Below are 22,676 nucleotides of genomic sequence, written 5' to 3'. Positions count from 1 at the left end.
AGACCAATCACAAGTAATGAAATTGAAACTGTGATTTAAAATCTTCCAACAAACAGAAGTCCAGGATGAGATGGCTTCACAGGTGAATTCTATCAAACATTTACAGAAGAGCTAACACCCATCCTTCTCAAACTCTTCCCAAAAATTGCAGAGGAATCTGCAAAAAACTGCAAACTCATTCTATGAGGCCACCATCACCCTGATACCAAAACCAGACAAAGATACTACAAAAAAAGAAAATTACACACCAATATCACTGATGAATAGAGATGCAAAAATCCTCAACAAAATACTGGCAAACAGAATCCAACAACACATTAAAAGGATCATACACCATGATCAAGTGGGATTTATCCCAGGGATGCAAGGATTCTTCACTATACGCAAATCAATCAACGTGACACACCATATTAACAAACTGAAGAATAAAAACCATATGATCATCTCAATAGATGCAGAAAAAGCTTCTGACAAAATGCAACACCCATTTATGATAAAAACTCTCCAGAAAGTGGGCACAGAGGGAACTTACCTCAACATAATAAAGGCCATATATGACAAACCCACAGCAACCATCATTCTCAATGGTGAAAACTGAAAGCATTTCCTCTAAGATCTGCAACAAGACAAGGATGTCCACTCTCACCACTATTATTCAACATACTTTTGGAAGTCCTAGCCACGGCAATCAGAGAAGAAACAGAAATAAAAGGAATTCAAATTGGAAAAGAAGAAGTAAAACTGTCACTGTTTGCAGGTGACATGATACCATACATAGAGAATCCTAAAGATGCCACCAGAAAACTGCTACAGCTAATCAATGAATTTGGTAAAGTTGCAGGATATGAAATTAATGCACAGAAATCTCTTGCATTCCTATACACTAATGATGAAAAATCTGAAAGAGAAAGTAAGGAAACACTCCCATTTACCACTGCAACAGAAAGAATAAAATACCTAGGAATAAACCTACCTAGGGAGACAAAAGACCTGTATGTAGAAAACTATAAGACACTGATGAAAGAAATTAAAGATGATACCAACAGATGGAGAGAGATACCATGTTCTTAGATTGGAAGAGTCAATATTGTGGAAATAACTATACTACCAAAAGCTATCTACAGATTCAATGCAATCCCTATCAAATTACCAATGGCATTTTTTATGGAACCAGAACAAAAAACCTTAAAATTTGTATGGAGACACAAAAGACCCCAAATAGCCAAAGCAGTCTTGAGGGAAAAAAGCGGAGCTGGAGGAATCAGACTCCCTGACTTCAGAATATACTACAAAGCTACAGTAATCAAGACAATACGGTACTGGCACAAAAACAGAAACACGGATCAATGGAACAAGATAGAAAGCCCAGAGATAAACCCACGCACCTATGGTCAAGTAACCTATGACAAAGGAGGCAAGGATATACAATGGAGAAAAGACAGTCTCTTCAATAAGTGGTGTTGGGAAAACTGGACAGCTACATGTAAAAGAATGAAATTAGAACACTCCCTAACACCATGCACAAAAATATACTCAAAATGGATTAGAGACCTAAATGAAAGACCGGACACTATAAAACTCTTAGAGGAAAACATAGGAAGAACACTCTTTGACATAAATCACAGCAAGAACCTTTTTGATCCACCTCCTAGAGTAATGGAAATAAAAACAAAAGTAAGCAAATGGGATGTAATGAAACTTCAATGCTTTTGCACTGCAAATGAAACCATAAACAAGACGAAAAGACAACCCTCAGAATGGGAGAAAATATTTGCAAACGAATCAACGGACAAAGGATTAATCTCGAAAATATAAAAACAGCTCATGCAGCTCAATATTAAAAAAACAAGCAACCCAATCCAAAAATGGGTAGAAGACCTAAATAGATGTTTCTCCAAAGAAGACATACAGATGGCCAAGAAGCACATGAAAAGCTGCTCAACATCACTAATTATTAGAGAAATGCAAATCAAAACTACAATGAGGTATCACCTCACACCAGTTAGAATGGGCATCATCAGAAAATCTGCAAACAACAAATGCTGGACAGGGTGTGCAGAAAAGGGAACCCTCTTGCACTGTTGGTGGGAATGTAAATTGATACAGCCACTATGGAGAACAGTATGGAGGTTCCTTAAAAAACTAAAAATAGAATTACCATATGATCCAGCAATCCCACTACTGGGCATATACCCAGAGAAAACCACAATTCAAAAAGACACATGCAGGCTTCCCTGGTGGCGCAGTGGTTGAGAGTCCGCCTGCCGATGCAGGGGACACAGGGTCATGCCCCAGTCCGGGAGGATCCCACATGCCATGGAGCAGCTGGGCCCGTGAACCATGGCCGCTGAGCCTGCACGCCCAGAGCCTCTGCTCTGCAGTAGAGAGGCCACAGTGGTGAGAGGCCCGCGTACCGCAAAAAATAAAAAAATAAAAGACACATGGACCCCAACGTTCACTGCAGCACTATTTACAATAGCCAGGTCACAGAAGCAACCAAAATGCCCATCAAAAGACGAATGGATAAAGAAGATGTGGTACATATATACAATGGAATATTACTCAGCCATAAAAAGGAATGAAATTGGGTCAATTTGTTGTGTTGTGGATGGATCTAGAGACTGTCATACAGAGTGAAGTAATTCAGAAAGAGAAAAACAAATATCGTATATTAACGCATGTATGTGGAACCTAGAAAAATGGTACAGATGAACCGGTTTTCAGGGCAGAAATTGAGACACAGATGTAGAGAACAAACGTGTGTACACCAAGGGGGTAAAGCCGTGGAGGTGTGGGGGTGGGGGTGTGATGAATTGGGCGATTGTGATTGACATGTATACACTGATGTGTATAAAATGGATGACTAATAAGAACCTGCTGTATAAAAAAAAAAGAGTTTCAACATAATCATTAGGAGTACAAGCTCACAAATACCCAATGGTACATGATGACATGAACTTTGTCAGGCCTAATGGATGTAGAGAAGAGAAAAATTCAACCAACTACATAGATAAACTAGTGGATTTAAGACTTACTGATGGTAACTATTCTTTCAGATCTAAAAAGGCTATTACAATTATGTAATAACCTATATGGGAACCATTTTGCTGTACACCTGTACACCTGCTGTACAATTGAAACGTAACATTGTAAGTCAACTATACCCCAGTATAAAATAGAAATTAAATTTAAAATAAAAATTATATTTTAAAAAATTAGAAAATAAAAAATAGAATATAAATAAATAGACTATTACATACAGAATGGGCTGACATCAATTTTAGCTGCAGGAGGAAACAAACAAAACCATCTTCTAATGACAGCAGAATACTGTAAAGTAGAGTATGAATTTTAGTAGTATCCTTAAACTATCTCCCACTGTACTGACCAACTACAAAGAGGGTAGTGTGACAGGGATGGTGATATAGTTAAGAACACTCCTCTGCCCTAAAGGCATATTCAGTGATAAATTTACTCACCTTTATCCCATATTTCACTTTCCCGGCATAATGCTTTATGATAAAAGCAGGCTCCATCACAGCTGGAAATTCAATGTAAGAATTCTCTTCATGTTGATGCTTAAATTTGTCCAGCAGTGTTTGATTTGTAGCCTGTGGAAAGCTGAATTAAAAATAAAAACAAAAACACTAAAGAAAGATGCAGCAGCTAATACAGTAGTTTTTTTAAAATACATTTTAATTACATTTCCATCTAACACATTTAGCAACTTACTGAGAGTTTTCATTAAATAAGTTCTCATAACAAGCTGAAAAATGAGTAAAACAAGAATTGGTATTCCTGTTTTGCAGTTGAGAGCTCAAAAGTTGTGATTTGCCTAACTCACACTTTGCAAGTGGCAGAAGTGAGAAATTAACTCAAGTCTTTGGATATTTAGCTTACGTCACAGTGTACTGCACTACCATAAAACCCAAAGAATAATAAAAACTAAATCATATGTTGTTTGGGGTCAAGAACTTGCAGTAAGGGAATGATCTCTCAATTTGGACAGGTCCTTTAAATCACTGTCATTTTTTGTTTTTTCTTCATGTATGAATCAAGTAGTAATTTTCTTACCTATACCAGTTAGTGTATAGCTTTATATTATATCTATTATTATTTCAAATATACATCAATGGGTTTATACTCACTGATGAGCATTTCATATCTGGGAATCAGTCAAATAATATTAAGAAGTAACTACATAATGGTACAGGCATATAAAACTTCAGAAGAGAAAGAAATCTCTAGTTGGGAACAATGGAAAAGTTCACAGAGGATAAAGGAGACAATTAATTATGAGCTAGATGTTAAAGGTTGGGTAGGAGTTTCAAATACAGAAAATAATCACTGACAAATAAAAAGGATATGGCAAGTATCTTTCAGAGAATAGTTTTATTTAACAGTAGCTGAAATAATGAAAAATAATGTGACATGAGATTGTAAAAATGCTGAATATGATATCTAATGTGTAAAAATGATTCTAAAATTAAAACGAAAATGGTTAATTACATAGTACGTATTGGAATCAGGAAGGAGAATGATCTTTTTTTTTTTTTACATCTTTATTGGAGTATAATTGCTTTACAATGGTGTGTTAGTTTCTGCTTTATAACAAAGTGAATCAGTTATACATATACACACGTTCCCATATCTCTTTCCTCTTGCGTCTCCCTCCCTCCCACCCTCCCCATCCCACCCCTCTAGATGGTCACAAAGCACCGAGCTGATCTCCCTGTGCTGTGCGGCTGCTTCCCACTAGCTATCTATTTTACGTTTGGTAGTGTACACATGTCAATGCCACTCTCTCACCTGTCACAGCTCACCCCTCCCCCTCCCCATATCCCCAAGTCCATTCTCTAGTAGGTCTGTGTCTTTATTCCCATCTTACCCCTAGGTTCCTCATGACATTTTTTTTTCTTAGATTCCATATATATGTGTTAGCATACGGTATTTGTCTTTCTCTTTCTGACTCACTTCACTCTGTATGACAGACTCTAGGTCCATCCACCTCACTACAAATAACTCAATTTCGTTTCTTTTTATGGCTGAGTAATATTCCATTGTATATATGTGCCACATCTTCTTTATTCATTCATCCGATGATGGACACTTAGGTTGTTTCCATCTCCTAAGAATGATCTTTGATATCAGACAGTCATTGCTTAGATTACCAATTCTGTCCTTGACCTTGGGCAAGCTAGGTACAACCTTCTTTAAGAACTGGTTTGTTAATACATAAAATGAGTAAAATGAGGTAACACAGTGCTAGTAGAATTAAACACTAGTTAAAAACACCTAACACTAGCTGACATCCTATAGGGATGACATAAATGTTACCTACTTTTTTATGTTGCCAACACTGCCATTTTCCTAGACAACTAGGCCTGCTTTTGCATTCAAATACTATCCCATCCTCAAAATATCTCAACTATCTAGGCTCTTCCTCTCCTATCCAGAACTCTCAGCCATTCTAGAATGGGTTACAACTCTTAAACAATTTCAGAGAGTACCGCAACAGCCTCTACAGTAGCCTCAGCGATTCTAATTTTACTTTGTTTCATGTCACCAAATGGAACTATCAAAATAAATTTTCCTACAATAGTGTTAATTGTGTGCCTCTCCTACTCTGGAAAACTGGAATCCAAGCTCCTAAGCCTAGACCAACCCAACCTCTGCAAACTTACCCCTCACTACTCCACAGCAGAATGCTTCTTTTCAGGAAGGATGCTCACCTCATTGTCTCTAGGTAAAGGTTTATTTACCTTCTAATCCTCTGAGTAATCAAAAAGCTTATGATTTGCTTTTCTCTTACTTTTGAATGGAGAAAAGAAATTTTGAAAGGAAGGACAGATATGAGAACAATTTTTATTCCAAACAAGGAAAGATGGAAAGAAAAACTCTCCACATGTCCTGCATTCAACAAACATTTGTGGATACATACTACATAACCAAGCAAAAGGGCTTGGAACAGAGTCAGAGCGGACACTGTGCATTTCAAAGCTCTTCAGCTAGTGTTCCCCAAAGGCTACCTGCAGGGGCAGCCTTAGAGTAGTGTTTCTTTGCATATAAGAAGTACCTCTGGGAGCTTTCAAAAATACCAATGCCTGTTCCCCATCTCCTGTGATTCTACTGAACTGATGCTAGACCAGTGTAACTGATGTAATAGTACATCAGTACTATTTAGAAGTTTCCCCAGGTAATTCTTATGAACAGGCAAAATTGATAAAATGCTGTCTTAAATGAATGCTCTGATCTTAACTTCAGTTTGTTAAAATGCAGATTCTGATTCAAGAAATCCGGGGTGTAGGACTTCCCTGGCGGTCCAGTGGTTAACACTCTGCATTTCCAGTGCAGGGGACACGGGTTTGATCCCTGGTCAGGGAACTAAGATCCTGCATGCCGTGCGGACATAAAAACAAAAAAGAAAAAGAAATCTGGGGTGGAAGTATGAGACTCTGTACTTCTAACAACCTTCAAGGTGCAGCCAGTGCTGCTGTCAGCAGATCACACTAAGTACTATAGAAAAGACTGATAACACTCTTAACTTTGCTTACACCATTCCTCCTTTCTAAATTCCACACTGCATCCTTTAGAATCTAGTTTATAAAACGTGAACACCCAGTAGATAGCAAAGACAAGATTAAATAAGACTTCTAACTTCCAACCCATGCATCTAAAGCACTACAAACACACTGAATGAAGCAGGAACACCACTAAGGATATATTTCATGTAATGTATTCCCCACAGAACAAAATATTTTTAGAGGAAAAATACTGAAAGTGATTCCCAAAACAGTTCTTCCTAAATGAGACTAACTTATTTTCAACCTCTCTTTGTAGGTACATGACAGAGGGAAAATATTTCATGCCTTTGCATCTTCTGGAGTGTTAAAGCATAGAGACAAAGCTGGTCCATTTACAAGGGGAGTTAATAATAGGACTGACTGACTGACTTATAAAGAAAGGAAAGTAATACTATGGTTTATTAAAAATTTTTATGGAGAACTAATATAAAAGCATAATTGAAGCGATAATTAAGAGATTGTTCAGTCCAATCTCCTACCTACAATAATACCCTGACAGATGATGCAAAATAATTACTATAATGGGAAATTTTATTATTTTATGAAGCAGTTGCTAATCAGCTCTAATGATTAGAAAGTTCTTCCTTATATTGAGCCAAAGTCTGTCTCCCTGTAATTTCTGGCCATGTGGCTTAACCCCAGAAGCTTTTGGGTAACAGCAAAGAGGTGCCATTCTCTTCTTGGGGTAATACTTACATTTATGTGAGGTACCAACTGACCAGGTAAAGATGGTCTTTATAAAATAAGATGTGCACACAATGAAATTTTGCTTAAAGAATAACAGACCAGACAAAACCCCTTTGCTCTATTCATGTTTTAATTATATATCCACTAGCTCATTTGCTGCTCACAACCACCATAAGATATACAGCACACAGCATTATAATTTATCATCATCATTTCCTTTTGGCATGCAAGAAAACTGAGGACCAAGGATATTAAGAGATTTGCTAAGGGGAGTTGGAATACAACCCTGAACTTCTGACTCTGAAGCCTAAGTATTATGGTGAAGCAATACAGGACAATACTTCAAAGCACATGCTTATTATTCTGCTCTCTGTATCTACGTGTTTGTTTTTGTTTGGTTTAGTCATTTATTTTGTTTTCGTTTGTTCATTAGTTTTTTATATACCAGAGGGGATGGGGCAGGGGGGAAGGCAAAATTGGTAAAAGGGATCAACTGTATGGTGACAGAAAATAAATTTTTGGTGGTGAGCACACTGTAGGGTATACAGAAGTAGAAATATGATGTTGTAAACATGAAACTTATATAGTGTTATAAACCAATGCTACCTCAATAAAAAAGGAAAACAAAAGCTCAGGTTAAAAAAATAAATAAATAAAGCTTAGTTAGAAATACCTGGAGTCCAGGTATTTGAATTTCAATATTTGAGTTTGAATCTCGAGTCCATCATTTACTACATATATGATCTTTTTCTCGATTACTTAAACTTTCTTGTCCTTTTACCATAATATAGCTCAAACAAAAAGAACTGCTTATCATTTCAATATCTACCATAATGGGTCTCAACACTAAATATCAAAAATCACCTATGACGCTTTCCAAAATAAAATACACCAGAAGTAAGGTATGCAAGCTGAGTTAAGAACTAATAACCTTACAATTGTATAAGAGACAGTGTATGTTTCAGGACATACAGAGCAATACAAGAAACTTTCACGACTTTGGACATAAAATTAAAATATTTTTTGTGTTGGCTGCATTTTAATTCATTTAGATTAATGGAAATAAATGTGATAGACTGGTGATAGAGTGGGTAGATGTAACTGTTAGCAGTCTCCTTTCCAATATATTTTGCATTCTGCTATATTACTTTATAATTCTATGTAGCAATTCTGTGTTTATGGCATATTAACAGGGTGACATATAACTTACCATACATACCAGGATATTCTGAGAGTAAAAGTAGGCACCATTAATAACTAAAGTGAACAACAGGCATAAACTTTAGATTGTCCCACACAAACCTGGTATATAGTCATCCTATGATAGTAAATGCTTAATATTTTATATTGTAGTTTAATGAGTATAATATTAAGCGAGGAATCAGGTGAACTAATTCAAGTTCTAAATATTTTACTAAAGAGTCACAGAAAACCAACACATACTTCACCACTTTGGTTTCTCCAATTCTAGATTTGCCATCTCTTAGGATAATTAAACTATAAATAATACTTTATAGAGCACTGAGAACACTCTGGAGGATGCTATAGGAAGCTTTATTTCTGAAGCATACATATAAGTTTAGTATATTGAACAGTGTTACCAGGGGATGGCAAATATCTAGCATATGTTGCCACTTAAAACCTGCACAGCCATGGCAGTTATCACAAATCTATTATTATCTTCTCTTCTGCAAAACAGGAAAACTGCAAACACATCTCATATATAAAACTTTTTTTTTTTAAGAGGACTGAATAGTCAAAGATATTAAATTGAGCTGGTAAGTTAATGGGCTTTATGTAAGTTATACAGTCTTAATTTGGTACTTGTAAATAGCACTAAGTAGGCCTTCTATCTATAATTCTCCAAAAGTTAAGACAGCAGGAGGATTTAGAAAGACCTTTTTTTTTTTACAGTCAGTTAATTTACCACGTAAAATTACTGTAAATGATAATGTGTACAGATTTTCTGTTCAAATATTCAATTGTAAACTTCTTGTTAAGACTGTTATCTTTCTATTGCTTTTGTATGGAATGACACTGCAAATAAAAAGGACCTTCTTTAACTGGGAAAAAAACCCTTTTTTTTAAGTTAATTTTTATTGGCATCTAGTTGTCAACTAGACGCCAATAAAAATTAAAAATAAACCCATTCTTAAAACACACATACACAAACTTAATTCAAGAAGACAGGAACACAAAACAAAAACAAAAAATAAATAGAAACCAACAAATCTAACATCAAAGTGACTCTGTAGAAGAAATCTGGAAAAACTCAAGGAAAAAATGAGTTCTATAGTGAAGTCCATCCAATTTTTTTAGAAACACACAAACACGCACAAAAAAGCCATACATGGGAAACTTTGGCTCTTTACTTAATAATGTTAAGAAGAAAACGTAGGGCTTAAGAAGACATGAAAAGCCCAAATGGCCAATAACAAAACTGAAAAGAATCATACTCACTTGCTTTCTTCATCCAAAAGATGCAGCAGGCCTGTTGGTTTCTTGCTAATAAGATTTATGCAACAGGTATTATCAATATAATCTATATTGTGCCAGCTGATACCTTCAGCTCTATATTCCTCCTAGGAAGTAACATATTAACAATATATTCATCTTGCAGAAAATAACAGGAATGTGAGAATAAGGACTAAAAAACTTTTACCGGGATTAAAAGAATAGTTTAAACTTTTCTCTTTTAAATCACTAATCCACACAATGGAAGAATGTATAAATTTCACTTGCATAAAATCTCGATATAGGGTATGTCTGTTTTCTTTTAAAAGTGCATGCAACCAAATTTTCTGGTTAGAATCCTATTTGTGATTCCACTCAGATGAGAATTTAGGGCTGGATTTGTTTTAGCCACACTATCTGATGACTGCACTAAGGAAAAATATAAAATGAAAAAGCCTAATTTCTCCCACACAACTCTAAGCCATCAAAAAGAACTGCTGGATCGTCAACAATGAATTTAATGAAACAATGTCTGGGAAAAGTGGAAAACTATCACCTCCAGTGATCACTGATATAAATCATATGGAATTCATACACACTGAACTTCAGCAAAATAAAACTCTTACAACACCTTTCAAAAGGTGGGGGGCAGGGTAGTTTCCCAAATTTCAAGACTAAATAACTCAAAGCTCACATACTAGCAACTATGCAGAACTCTCTTATGAAGCCCCCATTGGTCCTTCCTTAATTTCTATACTAGGAAATCTTCTTTTATTCATCTCTGTGATGCTTTAACTTCTAAACTGTCAGAAAGATGCCCCTGAGCACAAAGAAGTTACGTTTCTACACTGCACTGATATTTAGGCACCAAATAAATATCCTGCTCATCTGATGGTTTTATTATTCACTGATTACACTTGCACACCTCTCTACAAATATGGTGTTTTGTGAAATAGTGATTTTGTAATTTTATCATTCTTTCCGTATTATCATTATCCTGTAAAGAAAAAGTGGACCCTACTATAAACTACAGTCATTCTAATTGGGAAAGGTAAATGCTTAATTCTTTCCTCGTAATTAACAATTTCACAAGTAAGTAATGCTATACAAAGGTCACCCCCAAGCAGTGGTAAGAAAGTCTTTTCCCTATTCTTTTTCAGAGCATGGATAAAAAGCATACTAAATAGTACAAGCATATGGATTTTTATCGACATTACTAGCAGTCCAAAATCCTTTCTCATCCCCTTTTCCCAATGATGATTCAGACCCTCTTGCCCAAAGTTAACTATTATCCTAATTTCTAATACCATTGATAAGATTCACCTGTTTATAAATATTATATAAATAGAATCATATAATACATATTCTTTTCATCTGGCTTTTTTTCTTTTACTCAACATTATGTTGTAGGATGCACCTAAAGTTCATTCATTTTAATTGTTGTAGGGCTGGGGTTGTGGAGTACAACATTTGCTCATTTATGCATTATTGTCCAGGCTGCTTTCTCAATGTAACAGCAGAGCTGAGACCATACGGCCCCCCAAACCTAGAGCACTGATTTGTCTGGTCCCTTTACAGAAAAAGTATGCCAAAATCGGCTACGGAGATTAAGTCTCAAACTTTAATATACAACAGAATCATGTGGAGAGCTTGTTAAAAACAGAAGCCACAAACCCAGAATTTGTGAATAAGTAGGTATAGGGTGGGATCCTATATTTGTATTTCTAAGGAGTGCCCAGGTGATGTCAATGGTACCAGTAGGGGTAGGAGAAGAACCACTCTTTGAGAACCAATGCTGTTGAGTATTTATATACAATGTATTCACCTATTTATATACTATTAATAGACATTACACTTATTTCCAATTTCTGGCCATTAAAAATAATGACATTATGAACATTTCTATAAAAAACTCTTGTTGAACATTTACATACATTTTGAGCGTGAAACCACAGGCTTATAAACTACACATGTACAACCTCAGAAGATACTGCCAAACAGCTTTCTAAAGTGGTTGTACCAATTTATGCACCTACCACCAGTGTAATGGGACTTTTCGGTGCACAGTATTTCTCTAATACTTGTATTGTCAGACTTTTCCATTTTAGTCATTCTGGTGAATGCTTAGGAATATTTAATTATGTTTTTAATTTTATTTTCCCTAATGACTAATAAGTGAAAAATCTTTTCCTATGTTTACTTCCCATTTGGATGTTCTCACATGCCTGTGTTCCTCATAAAAATTCTTAGAAAACAACCTTGCCTTGTTCTCAGTCTTAGGAGGAAATCATTCAGTCTATTTCCATTAAGTTTGACATTAACTGTTGGGTTTTTTGTAAATGCCCTTTATCAGGAAGTTCCCTTCTATATGTATCTAGTTTGCTAAGGGTTTTGTTTTGTTTTTAACAAGAACGAATATGTAAATTTATCAAATGCTTTTTACATTTCTACTGAGAGCACCATGAATTTTTTCTTTTGTTTTGTTAATAGATGAATTAAATTGATAGGTGGTTAGATGTAACATGCAACAGGAAAAACACCATTTGGTTCTGATGTATTATCGTTTTATATATCTTGCTGGATATATATTTGTTTAGAATTTTTAAGTCTACATTTATGAGTGAAATTGACAATTTCCACTTCTAATAATATCCTTCACAGATTTAGAAAGCAATGTTATCCTGGCCCCCAAAATGTGTTGAGTAATTGTCCCCTTTTTTTCTATTCCGCATAAGAATTTATGTCAAACTGAAAATAATTCTTTCAAAGTCAGCAGAATTCATCAGTGGTGTCATTTTGGCTTTCGATGTTCTTTATGGAAAGGTTTTTAATTACATATTCAATTTCTTTAATAGTTCTAGAGTTAAACTTTGTATTTCATCTGTGTCAGTTTTGAAAAGTTTTTTCTCATATCATTTAATAAGGCTTACAGACATGAAGTTGTTTAGTATATCCTACTATCGTTTTAACATGTGTAGGATACACAATTATGTGGTCTTTATCATTGGAATTCTGGCTATTTACATCCCTCTCTGTCTCTCTCTCACACCAATTTCTTAAGGGTTATATCAATGTTATTAGTCCTTTCAAAGTATTACTTTTCACTCTGTTGATCCTCTCCCATAATATATTTGTTTTCACTTTTATTTAATCTTTTTTTCTTTATTATTTCCCTCTTTCCACTTTCCTTTGGTTTAGTTTGCTCATCTTTTTCCAATTTGTTAATCGTTGCTCTTCAACCTTAAAATCTTCTAACAACTATAAAATTTTCCTCTAAGTAAATCATTAGTCACACTTCTTTAGTGACTCAAGTGCACCTTTAGTCACAAGTTTTAATATGTAATATATTAAGTTCAATATATTTTCTAATTTTTTTCAACTTCTAGGCTATCTAGAAATTCATTACTTAATTTTTAATCATAAAGTATTTTCCAGTTATCTTCTTGTTATTGGTTTCTGATATAAATTCATTATGGTATTGAGATCTGTGTGATTTCAAAACTGTGAAATTTGACCCTTGTTTTATGGTCCAGTATATAAGCAAATTTTGTAAATTTGCAGTTATCTATATATGTCAGATAAGTATTTGCCTTAAAAATCTTCTATATCCTTATTTGATACAGGCCTCAGACCCAGGGAAATTGGCATTCTGACATCAAGGGCAGGCAGAACTAGGTACCCTCAAAAGCACCCACCCAGGCTTCCCTGGTGGCGCAGTGGTTGAGAGTCCGCCTGCCGATGCAGGGGACACGGGTTCGTGCCCCGGTCTGGGAAGATCCCACATGCTGCGGAGCGGCTAGGCCCGTGAGCCATGGCCGCTGAGCCTGCGCGTCCAGAGCCTGTGCTCCGCAGCGGGAGAGGCCACAACAGTGAGAGGCCCGCGTACCGCAAAACAAACAAACAACAAAAAAAAACGCACCCACCCAATTCTCTGGGTGCTTTACATCTTCTGTATCCTTACCAATTTTTTGTCTGCTTGTTCTATCAGCTATTCAGCAAGGTATGTTAAAATATTCCACTAAAATTGCAAATATATATTTGTTTTTAGTTTTATCAATTTCTTGTTTTATATACTTTGAGGCCGTATCATGAGGTACCTATAAATCTGGAATTGTATACTTTCTGATGAACTAATCCTTTTAGTATTATCAAATACTCCTTTTTTTATCTCTGGCAATGCTTAAAGTGTGACATTAATACAGTTATATCAGTTCTTTTGTTTTTGTTAAGGCTTGCTAAATCTTTTTCCATCCTTTTACTTTTAACCTTTCTGTATGCTTATATTTAAAGAGTCTCTCTTAGAAGGAACGATTTAGTCTTATTTTACATTCAGCCTGACAATCTTTGGCTTCTAGTTGGAGTAATTAGTCCATTTATATTTAATGCAATTACTGGTATTTGTGGGATTAAATCACCATCTTACCATTTGTTATTTGTCCTGCTTTCTTGTTATTGCTTTTATACCTCTTTCTTGCTTTCTTTTGTATTACTAGAGTTGTTTTTACTTCACTTGCTTCCTATATTAACTTGAGAGTTTTATATTCTTTTATTACTTGGTGGTTATCATAAAATTATAAGACACATTCTTAACTGATCAATGTCTAACAGAGAAAAAAATCTTCTATCACTTGGCATTTAATACAAAGATACTACAATACCTTGAATTCTGTATCCCTTCCTGAATTAAATGCTATTTTACTCACATGTTTTAGTTCTACACAGACATTAAACCACAAAAGATATTTTTATCTTTGTCTAATTTTGTTAAAATTCATTTAGATTCACCCACTTTTTTACATTGTTCATTGCTTTTCATTCATTCCTGCAACTCAGTGACAACGGGAATAATTTAGTTACTGCCTAAATAACATGCTTCAGTTTTAAGGAAAATACCCCACTGTCTTCTGGCATCCACTGTCTCCCCTGAAAGACTGACTTCCAATCTTATTGTTGCTTCTTTTTTTTTTTTTGCGGTATGCGGGCCTCTCACTGTTGTGGCCTCTCCTGTTGTGGAGCACAGGCTCCGGACGTGCAGGCTCAGCGGCCATGGCTCACGGGCCTAGCTGCTCCACGGCATGTGGGATCTTCCCAGACCGGGGCACGAACCCGTGTCCCCTGCATCAGCAGGCAGACTCTCAACCACTGTGCCACCAGGGAAGCCCTTATTGTTGCTTCTTTAAAGGTACTGTTTCCCCCATCTCTGGCTGCTTCTCAGATATTGTTTTCATTGGGGTTTTTTTTTTTTTTTTTTTTGGCCACATTGGGTCTTCGTTGCCGTGCGCAGGCTTCTCATTGCAGTGGCCTCTCTTGTTGTGGAGCACGGGCTCTAGGTGTGCGGGCTTCAGTAGTTGTGGCTCACGGGCTCTAGATCACAGGCTTAGTAGTTGTGGCGCATGGGCTTAGTTGCTCCATGGTATGTGGGATCTTCCCAGACCAGGGCTCAAACCCGTGTCCCCTGCACTGGCAGGCAGATTCTTAACCACTGTGCCACCAGGGAAGTCCCTGTCTTTGTCTTACTGTATGGCTGTCTTTATTCTTATCATGTTTTGCATTCTTAGGGCTTCTCAAATGTGTGCTTGATGAATTTTTTTTGTTTTATGTTTTAAGTTTTGGAAAATTCTCAGCCATCACTTTTTTCAAATACAGCTTCTATCCTATTCTCTCTCTTTCACATACAGCTTTCCAGAATTCCTGTTACACAGATGTTAGACTTTTTTACTATGCCCTATGTCTCTTACACTGTTTGTATTTTCCTCTTTTAGCTTTATTCATCAGGCTGTTATTTCTTCTGGCCAATCTTCCACATCACTAATTTTCTCTTAAGCTATATCTAACAAACTGTGAAAAACTAATGTTTTTAATTTCACTCTACTTTTTAGTTCTAAATTTTTTAAATTTTCCTTTAGTTCTAAATTAGTTTTAAATTTTCCTAAATTTAGGATTTTTAAAAAATTTTGTAGTTCTTTAATAAAATTATCACTTAAAAAAATTTCTTGTAACCACTGTTACTTTAAAGTTCATGTCTGATAAACTCATTATCTGGATCCCCTATGGTATATAGTCTATTGTCTCACTTGGTTCTTATTCATGTTGGTTTCCTTCCTTGTATGTCTTAAAAAACAAACAAACTTCTCAGTTAAAAACTGAATGCTTGTATAGGAAAAAGTACAGAGATAACTTTAGCACTAGAATGATTTCTTCCTCCACTGGAGACTGAATTTGCTCTTAGCAGGTGGCTAAGAATGCTGGAAATTCTACACTATTTTAACCCAGTGAAGAACTGAGATTATTTTAAACTGGGCTTCAGTCCCTATGATGCCTTCACTATTTCTGCTTTACCTTTACTCTAAGATATAACCCATTGAGGTCTTCAACCTAAAGGCTGTGGGAGTTGCCAGGGGGTTCCTCCTTGTTCTTTAATCTGGAGAAAACCCATTTAGGCTTCTCAGATTCTCAAGCCTGACTCTTTCAGAATCTGGCAGCCCTCTACCAGAACAGAAATGTCTCTAGGAACAAAGCAGTCCCCGAATGCTGGGCTCAAATCCCGGGTTTCGTGCTTACATATCTAAGTCCTATAAAACTTCACTTATTTGAAGGTACTCCAATGCTTTCAAATATGTTTTGTTCAGTTTTTTTTTAGGTGTTCTGCAAGCAAGTTTCGTCAAAATTTCCTAGTCTGACATCCCCAGAAGTGGGATAGACAAAAGAACAACTCACTAGATTATGAACTCCACAGTAAGATACCTGAACTCTAAAATGTCTATCTTCAGTGCCTAACAGTGCCTGATACATAATTGTTATTCGATTTACTGATGAATCAATGACCTAAGGAATAATTCTGAGCAAGTAAAGGAAATAAGAAAAGAGCCGTATTACAAATTATAACAGGAAACAGATTTTCAAATCACAGAAACCTCTTTTCATCTGTCTCTTATTCCACATTATCTCTATAAATACCTTGATTCAGGACTCAGAGTCACTCTCCCATACTACTTGAACTGGCTCATGGATTATGTCCTTCTCTCCAGTTCACCTCCCTTCAATCCATCTTCCACAGTTCCATTTCAAATCCTCTGCTAAATATACTTCAAATAGCTCCTCATTCTCTAAAAGAAAAATTCTAATCTTCTCTGCACAACTCTCTGACCCCAGGCTATTTCATCAAACTTATCTCCCTTCCTGCCTCCATCCTTATGTCCTATATTTTAGCTATACTGAATCATTTCCAATTCATCAAAACTGCTGTGCTATTCTATGCTTCACAGTTTTAAAGATACTGTTACCTTTGTTTAAAATATCTTTTCCCCACTGACAGTCTGGTGAGCTCAACTTTCTATTCAAAACTCTATTCCAGAATCACCCCTGGGAAATCTTTGCAGACTTTCAGTAAGTTCTAATCAATTTCATCCTTTATATCACTACTTTACCTTATATCTGATTACCTTATACCTATCATCCTGCATGGCACCTATTACATCTCTCTCCCATCCTATGTGCATATGTACTAATTTTGGACAAAATTTAGAAGTGAACTTCAGTAATCAAGATTTTCAAGATGTTTCCTCCCAAAGCATCTTTGGTACTTTTTTATTTCTGTGTTTTATTTATTCAAAAAATTTAATCTACTTAACTGATTCTCTATTCAACTGAATTTAACAAATAGTTCCTGAGTACCCATCTCATAACAGGTACCAGACCAGTGATACACAAATAAATAAAACACTCAATATTTAAACTGACTTAAATCTCTTATTTCCAGAAAATCCATTTTAAGTAGAAAAACATGAGGAGGGAGAGAAAGGAAGAATAAAGTAGATGGGGTGCGGGCTTCCCTGGTGGCGCAGTGGTTGAGAGTCCGCCTGCCGATGCAGGGGACATGGGTTCGTGCCCCGGTCCGGGAAGATCCCACATGCCGCGAAGCGGCTGGGCCCATGAGCCATGGCCGCTGAGCCTGCGCGTCCAGAGCCTGTGCTCCGCAACGGGAGAGGCCACAACAGTGAGAGGTCCGCATACCGCAAAAAAAAATAGATGGGGTGGCAAAAAGTATAAATTTTCTCTAAGCTTTCCAAAATTACATCAAAAGCTTACCCATTACATCACAAATAACAGAAGAAAATACTGAGACTTAAAAGAAAGAAAAAAAAAGCTATACCTTAGTATCTATGTCTTTTGATCCATAATTCCACCACATTGCCCACAACTATGATATGCAGGGTAGCAAATAAATGAGGACCACCCACCCACCAAGTAGTTTTGAACACATTTTCCACCAACTGTAAGGTTTTATTTTTATACATGTTTTTAGGTAAGGCATTTCTCATGGCTCCTCCATGGCTAATCTAGACTTCTAAATAAGGTAAGAATAATTTCAGTTCACAATAAGAGAACACCTTTCTTCTTCAAAAGCAATTTAACCAGTCTTCTGTTTAATGATCCACAGAGCAATTGATGCTTTTCTTTGAAAAATACAAAACGCTGTCAACAAAATGCATTCCTCCACCCCTCCAACACACACAGCCATTTTAGGAGATAAAAATACTGATTTAGCATAATCTAGTAAAAAGAACACTGGATTGAGTAAAGAAACCAATCCCAGCTCAACTTTTGATTAAAAGCAAGAATTATGAAGCCAGAGTGTTTTGAATACAGGCTTTAGGCATCATTTGCAACACCAGAATAAAAAGAGTACCCACTTAAGAGTAAGCACTACATATATGTTAGGTGATATTATAACAAATAATACTATCTTTTAACAGCTCTATAAAAGAGTCTAGCTAAAAGGTCATGTGTTAAAAACTTTAAGGAATTATCAAAATGGCCAAGACTAATGCTGCTTGTGTGAATATTAATGAGTCCTTATAACTCTTGAAGTAAAATAGCAGTGCTTAAAGCCAGGACAGAGGACGGCAAGCCTCAATGACAGGAAAGACCTGTTGTGGTTTTCTGTTCATTTATTTTCTTCACTATTTCCTTTGAGGTGAATGTGAACCCTGCTTCTTTTTTTTTTTTTGCAGTACACGGGCCTCTCACTGCTGTGGCCTCTCCCATTGCGGAGCACAGGCTCCGGACGCGCAGGCTTAGCGGCCATGGCTCACGGGCCCAGCCGCTCCGCGGCATGCGGAATCCTCCCAGACCAGGGCACGAACCCGTGTCCCCTGCATCGGCAGGCGGACTCCCAACCACTGCGCCACCAGGGAAGCCCCTTGCTTCTTTTTATACAAACTGAAATTCTGGGCTACAATCTCAACTTGTTACTGAATTCAAACTTGACTTGGAGAAAGAGCCCACATTTCCTTCAACCCTGCATTTACCCTAAGAATTGTCATAGAAACTGATGGCTTGCTCTTTCTATACTAGTTCAGTCAATTTGAACTTCTCACAGGAAATATCTAGTTACTCATTTTGGTCTCTCTACACTGTCCTATTTCTTTGTATCCACATTCTGAGCTCATTTGAGATTCTGTTAATAAGCTCCTCTATCCCATCCTTGAACTAAGAAATCAAAGGAATCCAACAACCACACTTAACATTACACACACAGCGACCAAGCCCATGGCGGCAATTAAAAATCAAAAACATCAACAAAAATGCAAAACAAACCCGTATTTTTTCATTCAAAGGTGCAGTCAAACAAGCACATATTATTGATTCTAATACTTGAGGCCTATTAAACAAAAAAGAAAACCCTGTGTGATAAGGCCCCCAAACTATGCTCTGATCTGTCATTTGCTTACACTAATATGAAGTCAATAATATCTATATTGAAATACAACATTTAAAATACTTATCACGACTATGACTCAAAAATTTATGGAGCTTCCCTGGTGGCGCAGTGGTTGGGAGTCCGCCTGCCGATGCAGGGGACGTGGGTTTGTGCCCCGGTCCGGGAGGATCCCGTGTGCCGCGGAGCAGCTGGGCCCGTGAGCCATGGCCGCAGAGCCTGCACGCCCGGAGCCTGTGCTCCGCAGTGGGAGAGGCCACAGCAGTGAGAGGCCCGCGTACCGCCAAAAAAAAAAAAAAAAAAAAAAAAAAATTTATGTGTGTGTATGTGAAGGTGGGGGTTAGGGTTTAGGGAGCAGGAAGGGGGCAAGTGTACACACATTCAGGTACTCACCTGCTCCAATTTAAAGATATGCTGATTAAAGTAGTGTTGTAAGCGTTCATTAGCAAAATTAATACAGAACTGTTCAAAGCTGTTATTTTCATAATCTTCAAACCCAAAAATATCAAGAACACCAATGGACAAAGTCTATGAAACAGGAAAAAAAATTATGGTTAAAAAAGGATGCTCAAATTTATTTCATGAATAATATTCACAATGTAAGTAACAAAATGTTCTTCAACAGCAGTAGAGAGGAAAACTTGGGGGACCAGTGTTCAGTCAAAATATTACTACAAATGAAAAGCATGTTAGTTCTCTTTTTCTTCATCTTTTTCTTTTTATCTTAGTTATAAAAATAGATCCAAAGTTTTAACACATGTAATTCATTGATTACTTTACAAAAATGTACAAAGCAGAGTTAATGACCTGTTACCTCAATATCACAAATCTCTAAAACCCAAGAGACAGGGAAGGGAAAAACAGGCTATTGGAAAGTCAGAAGGTTACTAAAGTAAAGCTAGGTTACTCCTAGCTATGCCTGGTTATGCCAAAAGGATCATGCAATTGTTCCTAGTTTGACTTCTCTATCCCAATAAAATTCTGCATTAAGAATCAAGCTAACAGGTATGTTTAAATTAGTCTTACACAGGCTAGAAATGAAACTGGATATCATAATATGTGGTTTCTTGAAGTTAAAACTTTAAAAATTTTTATCAGAAAAAAGAAACACACAAGATTTATGACATTAAACAGTTCTAAAAGGATTATAACAAAAAACAACAATCCCTTCTCCACCCTCAATTTCTGCTCCATAAAGTCAACAACACTCAAATCTTTTTAGTTGTTTGGTAAAGAATAGTATAATATAGTAAAAAATGTTTATTCTTCTATTTCTTGATATTTTACCTCCAGAAATTACCTTCTAACTTCTTACTATGGATGATAAATATTCAGTTCTAATATCCCAAACCACCATTCTTCTCACCACCCCACCTTATTCTTAAAATACAGTTGTATGACAATTTTGATTAAATGAAAATAATTTTTCTCCACTGGTGCTAAGAGAGATACTGGGCAAACTGATGTAATGAGTGATAAATAGTAAGAGACTTTTAAAAGTCTCCATTAAGAGTATTTTGTGTGATTAATACTGCTGACTAATTCTAAGCCCTTACAAAAAACAGTGAAAATAATGATCTTCAAAAATAAGTCAACTTGGGACTTCCCTGGTGGCGCAGTGGTTAAGAATCCACCTGCCAATGCAAGGGACATGGGTTCGAGCCCTGGTCTGGCAACATCCCACATGCCACAGAGCAACTAAGCCCATGCGCCATAACTACTGAGCCTGTGCTCTAGAGCCCGCAAGCCACAACTACTGAGCCCACGTGCCACAACTACTGAAGCCCACACGCCTAGAGCCCGTGCTCCACAACAAGAGAAGCCACTGCAATGAGAAGCCCATGCACTGCAGTGAAGACCCAATGCAGCCAAAAATAAAATTAATTAATTAATTAAAAAAAATAAGTCAACTTGGTATATTAGGTTAGAATTAAAATCAACTTTCTACCTGTGGGCTTACTCAAAGCATGAAAAGGTCATGTAAGAGCAATTTTACATTTAAATATTTACGTTTTACATTTAAATATTAAAAATAATGAGGTCTAGATATATTTCAAGACATAACCAGGTAAAAAAAAATACAAATTAGAAACAATACAGATAGCATGATCCTATTTTTACGTTTAAAAGCAACTCTGTACATGTACATCTATAGGAATGTAAGTACATAGAAAAAAAGCTCTGGAAAGACACACAGAACAGTTTTGCTGAATAGGGTCATAGAAGCAGAAATAAGGAGAGAAATAGCAGGGAATACAGATAAAAGGTGAACTTATTACTCTATATAATTCTATGTTTTTAAATTTTATGCATTACCCATTTTATTAAAACAGTTTTTCAGGAAAAATATATTATAATCCAATATATGTCTACCTTGGTATTTTGCTCCAAATCTTTACTATTCATAAGTGCATGATTAATCCGAAAAACTATCCAGTCAAACAGGGCACTATATAAAGACTTAGCCATGGAGTTCCTCACTGTCACAGCCTGGAAAAAAAAAAAAGTTAGGAGTCTAAGTGAAATTGGCAACAATCTGACTAAGATACTATAACAAAGTGTTTTGTTCTCATTCAAGAAAGAAAGCTTATTATCCTGAATTAGAAATTAATTTTTCTTTCAATATAAATAACCTACAATTGAAGTTTTTTATATATACTCATTAATTTAATCCAACTCAGGGAATCCAGGCTTAAACTGCCATGAAAGATAAAGGAAACAAAACATGAGTCCACACATTTCAAAACACTTTTACTGAAAACTGGGGTATATATTTCACCTAGTAAAGAAGGTAGAATAGGAACTTTATAAATAAATGAACTTTGCCAACTAAAGTGGGGAAGAGTATTCCAGGCATAGGAATCAATTATCAAAAAGGCATCAGTTATCTGTGGAATCCTAGTCACACCACCACAATTACACTCCTGGCTGTCTTCAGCTTGTCATCCACAGTAACCTTTAGAATTTCTCCATCCCCAAACAGTAACCATTCTTTCATTATGGAGTTATGTGATTTACTTTTTCCCCTCACCTCAAGCCTTCCCTAGTTTATGGAAACTCTCCGTACTATCTGCTCAATTTTTGTGTAAATCTGAAATTAGTCTAAAAAATGAAGTCTATTACTTAAAGAAAATCCAACATTTAGAAAGTACCGCAACCTAAAAAGAGGGTTGTGGGGCACGTATCTTAGACAGCTGAGTCCTAGAACTTAAAAGAATACAAATCCTAAT

At 36.2% G+C, this 22,676-nt stretch overlaps 1 protein-coding gene across 5 annotated transcripts in view; it reads right to left on the bottom strand.

The window, feature by feature from the left end:
* The window catches only part of MYO9A (myosin IXA), a 270,235-nt gene that overhangs the window by 164,651 nt on the left and 82,908 nt on the right, over nucleotides 1-22,676 (bottom strand). For all 5 annotated transcript variants that reach the window (XM_079912006.1, XM_079912009.1, XM_079912008.1 and 2 more), the window contains exons 10-13: nucleotides 21,820-21,936; nucleotides 19,840-19,974; nucleotides 9,732-9,853; nucleotides 3,480-3,621 (exon numbers count right to left, since the gene is read on the bottom strand). In XM_079912006.1, the coding sequence (XP_079768132.1) occupies nucleotides 3,480-3,621; nucleotides 9,732-9,853; nucleotides 19,840-19,974; nucleotides 21,820-21,936 (516 nt within the window). The remainder of the gene's footprint in view (nucleotides 1-3,479; nucleotides 3,622-9,731; nucleotides 9,854-19,839; nucleotides 19,975-21,819; nucleotides 21,937-22,676) is intronic.

This window comes from Stenella coeruleoalba (genome assembly GCF_951394435.1).
Source record: "Stenella coeruleoalba genome assembly, chromosome: 2".
Taxonomy (NCBI): Eukaryota; Metazoa; Chordata; class Mammalia; order Artiodactyla; family Delphinidae; genus Stenella; species Stenella coeruleoalba.
The sequence above is the reverse complement of the archived record's forward strand: the minus strand, read 5'-3'. Positions and strand labels throughout refer to the sequence as shown.